Source organism: Andrographis paniculata, unplaced genomic scaffold (assembly GCF_009805555.1).
Source record: "Andrographis paniculata isolate CXL003 unplaced genomic scaffold, ASM980555v1 Contig54END, whole genome shotgun sequence".
Lineage (NCBI taxonomy): Eukaryota > Viridiplantae > Streptophyta > Magnoliopsida > Lamiales > Acanthaceae > Andrographis > Andrographis paniculata.
In genome coordinates, this window is record NW_026137589.1 from 636,237 (window position 1) to 647,404 (window position 11,168).

Sequence of the window (11,168 nt, forward strand, 5' to 3'; positions counted from 1 at the left end):
CATAATCTTAAAAGATGGTTTAATGATCTACTATTTAATGGCTTTAATTTCCAAAATTTGCGTAATGTGGTTCCACTATCATTGTAACTCTTTGCCCCTTTAACGAAACTCCTCCAACTCCTCTATCACTTGGTAACAGGTGTAACTTTCAAATGTTCAATTATGCATTAACATTATTAGAAATTATTATTTTAATAATAGCTACAAATGTATAGAAATCCATCGGTTTCAACTTTTCTTCAAAAAAAAAACAAACTCTATAATTCGCAACTGGACTAGTACATTTTTTATGTGGCTTTTAATTAAAATGGATTTATTTATTTCTCTTGGGCTGTTTCTTTCAAATTTGTTTTTAGCTCAACATATGATTTACCATTTCTTACATTTGAGCCGGTATCCACCCCTTTGGGCTTCAATCAATTTGGATCACCTTCCTCTTGCGTTTTAACCCTATAACATTCCTCTCGTATTGGGATTCGCCACTTTAGCTGTCATTTCTGTTAGCTAAACTGACATTTTGCTGTCTTGAATTCTTTGTGATTTTTGTAAAATCTAGCAAACTCTTTGGCATAATAATATCTAATTATATGTTCGACTTAAATTTTTCAAAAACAAAAAAATAAAATAAAAACATAAAACAAACCTTAAGTTATCATATTTGTGTCAATTTAATTACTAGTTTTTATTCTAGTATTACTTTTTAGATAGTATGGAATTTGTTTTTTTTATTTGAAATTATTATTATTTATTTAACTTCTGAATTAAATAGTAATTTTATGTAATTTTTTATAAAAAATATTATATTTTAATATTGATTTGTATTTAAAATTAAAAAAAAAAACTCATAATTTAAATAGTATTTTATCATTTCACTTTGTTATAATTTTATAAAATATATTAATAAAGATAAAATATATATATATAAATATTGGAAAATATGTCAATTAAAAATAATAACAAATACATTAAAACGGATAAAATATTTCAAAACTATTGGTTAAGTTTGAAGGAAGAAGAGGTTGGGGAAAAAACAGGATAAACTTGTAAATGCACTACAGTGTGGAGTATAAAATAAAGTGGTTAAAGAAGACAGAGCGACACGCCTAGAAAGCTGTTGCCAGTGTCACTTTTTGTCCTTGTCTAAGAAACGCAACGGAACGGAACGGAAAGAGGTGCGTGCCGTGCAGCAGCAGGACACACACGCACAGAAATTTCGAAAATGGTTTTCAAAATTTTCTTTTTAAATTTTTGAATCAGGGGGCTTATTTCATTTTCTTGTTTTTAACCCAAACAAGACTCCCAACTGTTGTATTTATTTGCTGCTTAAATAGTATTGAATGATTAATGATGATGGCGTATCCCTTCCTTCTCCACAGTTGCCCCCATTTTCTTTAGGATTTACTTTTTATTTGCAAATGGTTTCGCCATTAGCTCACCGCTTGAGCTTTCTGCACATTTAAAAATACTCAAAGCAAAGCCCTTTGAAAAGCTTCCCCCTTTCCTACTCCTGTTCAGTTTATCTTCGAAGTTTTGATCTTTTTTGTGGCGGAGAAGATGGGGCTGATGCTTGGCACCCGGCAGCCGTACAGAGGCGGCGGTGCTGCAACCCTCAGCGGTTTTCCGGCGAGATGGGTCTCGGTATTATGCATTGCAAGCTTCTTTTTGGGTGTTGTTTTTGTGAACAGGTGCTTGCTTTCTGTCATCTCCTCTTTTTTGCTGGGTTTTTTATTTTTATTTTTTTCCAAGAATTGCATTTTGGGGGTTTTGAGTATGTTATAACTTTGTGATATTTTGGTAGTTTGTTTTTAAAGATTTCTGCTTCTTGAAGCTTTGTTTGGAAAATGGCCAATCAAACTTTTTATGCTAGCCCCTTTTTCAAGAGTTGGTGGAACACACATTGCTTCTCAACTGCAATTTTGATTTCCTATTAATGGTATCTAAAATTGGGTTTTTTATTTTCTATTTTCAATAGAATGTAGCTTCTTTATCCCTTGTTTTAATGGTTAAGGTTCTCTCTGAAATCTGAATAGCTATGGTTTGAGGTTTGATTGTTGGATCAAATAGTTTAATGGTGACTTGATTGCTCACGGGAAATTCATGTTTTCGAGATATAATTCTTCACTAGTGATTTATTATTGAAGATGAAACTCGTCATAAGTTGTAAGATCAGTTTGGATCGAACTAGGATAGCTTAAGGTGTCATTTGAATCTGTTCCTTACCTCTTCAGATGAATCAAGTACCAGAATTGTCGTAGAAATACATCAATGTTTACGAGAGGTTAAATTAGTTTAGCATTTTGCTTGATCTTCGAATCGATCACAACTAGCAGTGAAAATCTTTATAAGCTTGTTAACATTAATAACCACCATTTACGATGTAATGATCTAGGTTTTGGTCCAGTTCAGAAGCCGGTACTGACAAGAATGGAACATCCGAAGGTCAATATGGATATAAAAATACATATCCTTCTATCAAGTGTGAGAATAAGGCAAGTCGTGATTACTCTCTAGCTCTTTTGTGCGCAAACATGTCCGGTGTATGAAATCGTGAAGCGAACTTTCGTATCTTGTAGCTGGATGTCTCAAAGAACAAGGGCATCCTTTCCAAAGCTTTGAAAACTGAGGACATGATCATGTAAGGAATGCTAGCTATCTTTGTCCTAAATTCTGAATTAGATTTTAGTTTGGGTGCTCTTACATTGTCGTTTTCGCGCAATCCCAATGCCTTCAGGACATTAGATAAAACCATATCTTCACTGGAAATGCAACTTGCTGCAGCACGAGCAGCCAAAGCAGAGAGCGGTGAAAACCGCCCTATCGATACGAAGATTGGAGATGAGTCATCGAATGGACGCCGGAGGGCATTTTTTGTAATTGGAATTATTACAGCATTTAGCAGCAGAAAACGACGTGATTCTGTTAGGGAGACATGGATGCCACAAGGTTCGACAATTTATTGCTTAATAGCTAAAGCAGAGTCTTTTGTTTTTTTGTTTTCTTGCACGTTATCGATATCCTTAACTAGGAAAAGAATTGAAGAAGCTGGAGGACGAGAAAGGGATAATCATAAGATTTGTGATAGGACATAGGTACATTGTCTTGAAACCTTAAAATCGATATGTATTCGCCGTATGTTTTGATTTGGTACCTAATGTGTTTTTTTTTACTACTTCCAGTGCGTCGCCTGGTGGAGTTTTGGACAAAACGATCGACGACGAAGAAGATCAGTACAGGGATTTCTTGCGATTGGTATTCTTACATTATTTTCCCGAATTTGTCTCGATGCATATAATTTCACCGGATGCATAAATTGAGCTTTAGTTTTTGTGTTTTGACTCTGCCTGACAGGATCATATCGAGGGGTATCACGAGCTGTCTTTGAAAACTCAGATTTACTTTTCGACAGCTGCTGCAATGTGGGACGCCGACTTCTATGTCAAAGTTGACGACGATGTCCACGTCAATCTTGGTTAGGACAACCTTTGACTCCCAAAAATACAAACTCCTATGTATTGAGGAGCCATTGATTCATGTTCTTTCGCAGGTGTTCTAAATTCATTGTTGTCCCGTATTCCTTCCAAACGCCGCACCTATATCGGCTGCATGAAATCCGGCCCGGTCCTCGCCCAAAAGTAACTTGTTAAGCACTCTGTGAATTCCATATTAATTTATTCGGTTACTTTGGCTTCGATTTAATCGAACAATTGCCTTGTGTGCAGGGGAGTCAAGTACCACGAGCCGGAACATTGGAAATTCGGCGAGGAGGGGAACAAGTATTTCAGGCATGCGACGGGGCAAATTTATGCAATTTCGAAAGACTTGGCTACCTACATTTCCGTTAACCGGTATGAAAAAAGGGTACGATTCAAATACAGTATAAGACGCGATTTCAGCTAAAAAGAACTCTCTTTTTTCTTGCAGAGACGTGCTCCACAAGTACGCGAACGAAGATGTTTCTCTCGGGTCTTGGTTTATCGGTCTCGACGTCGAGCACGTCGACGAGCGAAGCCTGTGTTGCGGCTCACCCCCTGGTAGAATCAGTTGTTCTGTGTCTCAATATGTCCTTCAACTTTCTTCAATTTTATCTGATAAGTTTTTGTCGATCGATCTATGAGATTGCGAGTGGAAGGCCCAGGCGGGAACGCCTTGCGCGGCATCGTTCGATTGGAGCTGCAGCGGGATATGCCGATCGGAGGAAACAATGGACGACGTTCACCGGCGCTGCGGTGAGGGCGATGGAGCAATCTGGCATTCCCAAACTTGAAGAAAGGAAAATTCTTTTGATTCGACGAGACCCGACCCGACCCGAGCTCCTTCGAGCATGCTTGCAATGTATTTGTGTATAGTTTTTTAGTTTCGAGCATGGCCGGCGGGAGGTGTCTCTATACTGCCCCCATTTTTGTCCTAACGAAGAAGAAACGTTTGGGGAAAACTCACGAAAGTAGCTATTACTGAAATGGTTTGGTTAATGTCTGAATGAAAGTGGGTTCTGAGTTGATATGAGCTGTTGCTCGTTAGACAGCGTACATATGTAGTAGTTTTAAATTGTAGGTTAAACTGCGGAGGAAAATGAGAGTCAAATTGTGGGGCTGGAAAATAATAGTATATGAATTCATGGAGGATGATCCTATGAGGCAGAACTTTTGTCCCCCATCTCTGCAGTGCAACTGAAGCAAACTTTTCATTATTATTATTATTATTATTATTATATTCTTGTTAATAATTTTAAATTTTAGTTTCCATTTTAATATTTTATAAATTTTGAATTTCATGATCCTTTGGATAAATTCACATAATATGAAATCCAAAATTTAATATTTAAATATATTTTATTATTTTATATATTTAATACTTTCTCCATCACATTAAATTAATCCATTGTTTTTTGGACACCGAGTTGAAAAATATTGTATTAAATGATTAATTACTTTGATTAATTTGTACAATATTTGTAATATATTTTTATTTTAATTATTTTTTATTTACTGAAATATTATTTTATTTTTTATGCTAAATATATTATATTTTGAAATTAATTTCGAAAATAAAATTGTTGTATTAATTGTGAAACAATAATTAGGTAACAAAAAATTAAACTAATTTTAATAATTTAAAAGTAATTAAAGCAATAAAAACATAATATGATTATAAATTTTTATTTAAATAATATTTTACATAAAATTATATCAAAAGTAAATATGAAAAATTAAATCATAAATTAAATTTAGTTATTAATAGTGATAAATGTAATAGATGATCTTTTAGATTTGTCCACTTTCACAAAATATTAATTACCATTCCTACTAATACTTCTTCCCTCCGTCAATTTAGTTTCAATTCTTTGTAAAAATATGAAGGAGTATTTTTTTTTCCTTACAAAATAATACAATTAAATATTAAATAATATTTTTACAATTCTAAATAACTAACCATAAAAATACAAAAAAATCCTGAACACTAAAGTGCGTAATCTTTTTTTTTTTTTTAATGAAATAAAATATAAATTAAAATCACATTATGTACTGAGTCCTCCATCCAAAATATTAAATCAAACACCCCAACAAAATTTTTTGATATGTTTTACGATTAATGATTTTGTTTGTCCAAATTTTTCTTTCTGACACGATTCAAAAATATATATTTTATCATCTTCTAAAAGTCAACATTTAACATAAATTTTTTTTTTCCTATTACCGATACGATCCCAATATTTCACATAGAAAAAATTCAAATCAAAACACTAAACAAACAAACCTAATATTATTTAAAAAAGATAATATATAACCATCAATACAATAAATTATATTATACATGCTCGTAAACATTTAACAATTTAATTAAAACAAAATCATTTTTTTTATATTCTCAACACGATTTTCATAGTTAAAAATATATATATATATATGTCGAACTAAAAATATGAACAAGTATATATTTTTGTTTTTTAATATTCTTTACGTCTGCCTCTATGGATCATATTTACTTTTTGCGTCATTGTACTTAACATTAAAAATAGTTTTATATTTGTATAATTTTTTGTACAAATGTCATTCTATTGGTATTATAAGACAGTAGTTAAAGTATTTTTTTAATTTTTTGTTAATTTGTACTATGTTTTGATATAATAATTAATATTTAAATATTAACACGCAAAAAGTAAACAGGACCCTTAGAGCCGAACGAAAGTAATATTATACTAGAATTTAATTTAATGTTACATCAATACCTATTTATATTACATCAAATCATTTTCTAATTTAAAATTTTGTTATTAAAAATCTCAAATGTATGACTAAAAATACTCTAAAGAAAAAGTACTCCCTCCGTCCAAAAAGAAATATTCATTTGCTTTTTACATGTACACTACAAAAAAATAATATATTTGTAACGGAATTCCGTCCCTAAAGTTCACGTAGCTAACGTAATTCCATTCCTAATTCCGTCTCTAATGTCATTAGTAACGGAAAAAGTAGATTTAGAGACAAAAACGTTTTGTTACAAAAATAATTTTTTCTTGTAGTGGTAGTTTTAGAAATATTAGAATTATATTGGGATATAGTAGAAATAAAGTAGAAATGACTAAAATAACCTTGTTAGTATGTGTGTATAAAGGTAATGATATTTGTGTAATATATTGTAAGTTGTAAGGGCATTTGTAACGTTAGGTAGATAGTACAGTTACTAAAAAAAATACTTTGTTATGGGACGGAGGGAGTATTATTAATTTAATATAATATATTTAAGTTTATAAATTAAATTATTATTTGTTAATTATTATTTTATTAAGAAGTAGGACCAATTTGGTGGACAACAAAAAAGGGAAAAGTAGACTAATTATTCATAGGACTGATGAAGTATTTTAATAAAAAATAAAAATTTAGAATGATTAATTATATTTTAATATACTTATTTTTATTTATTATAGTATATTTAATATTACAAAAGAATTTTAAAAAATATAAAATAAAAAATTTGTTTGTTTAGTGTTTTGATTTTAATTTATTTTTAGGTTGAGTTACAATAAATTGTGGCATTAATTAAAAAAATAAAATTATATTTTATATTGAATATCGATTTTTGGGAGAGCATGCTATATATATACTGGGCAAACAAACTTAAATTTTAAATTTTAAAAAAAATAATAAAAATTTTAAATTTAAAAAAAAAATAATAATAATTTAAAATTTTGAAATTTTCGGTGGTTTGTTTTCAATTCGAATTTTGAATTCAATCATTTCTGTTTGATTTGGATTTATTTTTTCGAAAAATTTGGTTCGGATTGAAAATCAGAATTGTCAATTCTACTTATTTGTACAGTTCTATACTACTTCAATTTTTGTGTTCTTTAACTCTTCCTTAGCCTTGAAAAATACATATTGGATATTATTTTGGTTTATACCATCATAAGATATATTGTTAGCTCATACTTGTTAGAATTCTCATTTTGAATAAATTTGATTGACGAAATATTTAATTTGTTGGAAATTAAATAATGGAGAATTATTTTATGCTTTGTGTAGTATTTTTTTTTTTTTCAAAACTTGAATTCCAATGAGTTGAAAAATAAATATATACAAAAAATGATTTAATAAACTATATTTTTCATATATATATATATATATATATATGGAATAACAAATTTATGTAATAAGATGTTTACAAAGTAATCGAAAATAAATTCAACTCATAACTAATTGGACCAAATATAGATAAGACAAAACTTTAATTTGCACCATCAATAGACACTATCAAATGAATAAACTCAGCAATCGCTCCGTAAGGAATGACCTGATGAGATTAGAGTAAACTCGTGACCGTAAAATCATAGATTGAAACCCCCCTAACTTCTCCATTAAATTATCCAAAGCGTACATTAAAAGACTTTAAGAGCTTTAAAACAAGTAAACACCTTGACTCTTGAATATTTGATTACCAAACCCCTCATAGAAAAAGACAACCAAAACACTTAAAAAAGCTCTAATAAGGCATGTGAAGAACAAGAAAGATCTAGGTCTATACAACTATGGTAAATTTGAGCACATTGTTTAAGAAAACAACCATGATGACAATTTAGAGACCTGAACACGGCACAAAAAAAATCGAACTTAGACTTAAAAAATTAGCCCGAAAAAATTTAGACCGGGTTGGCCCGACCGGATTGAAAAATCATGCTGGACTCGGGCCTCTAAAATATGGGCTGTGCCAAGCCGCTCTGAATTGTGCAAATTTAAAAAAAAAAATTATATATATTATATAATAAAAATTTACTTTTTTCACATAAGAAAAAATCAACAAATTTAATTTTCACTTATCCAATCCGTTTCAGTCGTTCCAGTTTCTTTCTCAATCTCTCACCGCTAATGTTTTTGTTTCTTGCCATTTCCGTTGTCGACTTGTCTTTATCCTCCGCACCTTCAATTTATTTTGTTGCTAACTTTGACATCTGCCGCCATTGTGAAATCTTGCCGACACGAGTTGTTTTCTCTCTCCATGATAGGTCAGATCTTGTTTATTTATTTATTTTGTGTTAACTTTTAATTTTAAAATTTGACATTTCAGTTTGATTAAAGTTTTATCTTTAATTTTTAGTATCCTGCATTTTACTTCTTCTTCTTGTTTTTTTTTTTTTTTTTTTTTTTAATCTTACCATTAATTTGTTGATTTGGTTATTTTCCCTTTCATTTCTTAATTTAGTCATTTTCTCTTCATTTGTTTATTATTTTTGTTAGATCGGTGGAGTTTTGGATATTTATTTGTATTACCTAGTGCACTATTGACTCATTGTTGCTTTGTTCACGTAGGTGCTAACAAAATTAATATGAATATGGTACACACTAATGCCCCTATTGTCAATCTTGATAATGATCTATTACCTAGTGCGTACTATTACCTAGAAGAAGATGTTGATGTATTTGAAGGTAGGGATGCAACAAACGATGATCTTACTGTAGCATCATTAAAAACAAATTATACAAAAACAACAACAAAAAAGAGAAAGGGAATGTCAAAATATTGGGATCATTTTGATAAGTTTTCTTGTGAAGACAAGAGGAAACAAAGAGCAAAATGTAAGCATTGCCACAATATTTTCATTATTTTTTCAAGTAAGGAAATTGGACATTTATTTTGGCATATAAATAAATGTATTGCGACATACGCAAAAGATGTAGGCCAGATGTTGTTATCGTCCAATCAAAGTACAATGTCTTTTTCTGTAGTACATTTGATCCTGAAAAATTTAAAAAGTTAGTTCCGATTGCCATGTCCATGCATAACTTGCCACTCCGATTTGTTGAGTATAAAGGTATTAGAGTATATTTTCAATTTCTTCATCTTGATGTACAAGTAATCACTAGAAACACGGGAAAGACTAATTTTCTAAAATTATACGATATGGAGAAGAACAAAATTATGTCTCTATTGACAAATAGTCCTCATAGGAGTAGTTTGACTTCAGACTTGTGGACAACGATTAATAGTGATGGTTATCTTACAATAACAACTTATTTTGTTGACAATGATTGACACTTACGAAAATTCATTTTGTGTTCTAGTTACATGTCTTCTCCTCAGACCGGTGCATTATTAGCTAATAAAATTTATGCCATCCTTTATGAGTTGGAGTACTCTTGAAAATTTGTCAACATTTACATTGGATAATAATTTTGCAAATGATACATGTGTGAGATGTTTGAAAGACAAGTTGACATAATAGGAAAGTACTCATTTTGAACCGTGATCTCTTTCATATTCATTGGTGTTCACACATTTTGAATTTGATTGTGCAAAATAGTTTAAAGGCTGCCTATATAGCAACAAAAAAACGTAAAAGGCGAGCAAAACCAAAGAAGAAGAAGAAGAATGGTGAACATAAACAATATATTAAAAGGAAAGAAAATGATGTTTACAATCTGAAAAAGAAAGGAAAAGAAAAGAAAAAGAAATGAAAGAGAATCTCAATAAATTATGTTATTTGACTCAATTGTTGAATGTCAATGCAAATAGCTACATTGGTAATGTATGTTTGTTTAAATAGGTGGGATTCAGATTGAATAGTTTATTTCCGAAAAATATGATCAAATTTTAAATAAACACAAAAAAGATGGATTATAATGCAATTGGACAATTAAATTCTTACTACGCTGTCTACGATTGTTAATTGATTAAATTTTTACTATACTGCCTACGAATTCATACAAAAATTACAGCATATAGAATCTAACACATTATGACTATTTGTAATATCAACACGAATTCGTAAAAAATAAAAATAAAAATAAAAATTAAACAATAAAAAATCCAACACCTTATAAATATTTGTAACATTAATTTCATGAATCTATACAAAAACTACAACATATGAAATCTAACACATTATAATAATTTGTAATATCAACAACATGAATTTGTACAAAAACTGCAACATACAAAATCCAACACACTATAACTATTCACAGTATCAACAAGAATTCTCGTGCGTGTTTGTTTTGTGAAATAATTTTAAGGATATTTTTTTATGTGTTATGTGAATTATAAAGAATTGTGTAAAAATATAAAAATAATAAATGTGTATAATATATTAATTTTTTTGAAAAAATATGTAGGAAAAAAAAGAGAACACACTCGAAGCATACGAAATCCACAACATTATTGAGTGGATTATTGGATGATCCTAAAGTTATGCCCATTATTATTTTTTGATAGCCATCTTGTTTTCCTTTTTAGTAAAAAATACAATTTTTTCTACTTTTTCTTTACAATAAAAAGATTTTTTTTTTTTTTTTTTTACCAATTTTCTTAAAATTTGTGCCCAGTCAAATAAACATAAATTTAAATGACGAAGGGAGTATACATTAACTTGTGACAAAGGCAAGAAAACATATTATCAGTTTTAAACTCTATTCAATCAAGATTCTTGAATGGACAATTGGATTCTCATAACATTACAATTATGTTAATCCGAGATAAAGAACCAAATATAATATCAAGTATTAAACATTATATTCGAGTAGGCTTAAAAGAGGAAAGCGTTGTTCCTTATACATGTCCTCCTTTTTGTGCCTCCATGAACTAAACAAACAAGAGTTTTTGTCTCAAACATATTTATATCACATACCATAGAATTATAATTATGTTAATCTGAGATAAAGAACAAAGAAAAATCTCAG

The 11,168-nt window shown here is 30.0% G+C and overlaps 1 protein-coding gene across 1 annotated transcript; it reads left to right on the forward strand.

The window, feature by feature from the left end:
• Positions 1-1,274: 1,274 nt before the first annotated feature.
• Positions 1,275-4,500, forward strand: LOC127255954 (beta-1,6-galactosyltransferase GALT31A). The gene is made up of 11 exons (XM_051281755.1): positions 1,275-1,685; positions 2,390-2,489; positions 2,574-2,635; positions 2,732-2,943; positions 3,026-3,089; positions 3,177-3,249; positions 3,349-3,469; positions 3,545-3,632; positions 3,720-3,845; positions 3,922-4,031; positions 4,116-4,500. The coding sequence occupies exons 1-11, from the start codon at positions 1,555-1,557 to the stop codon at positions 4,262-4,264; spliced, it is 1,236 nt and encodes a 411-aa protein (XP_051137712.1). The 5' UTR covers positions 1,275-1,554; the 3' UTR covers positions 4,265-4,500.
• The last annotated feature ends 6,668 nt before the right edge of the window (positions 4,501-11,168 follow it).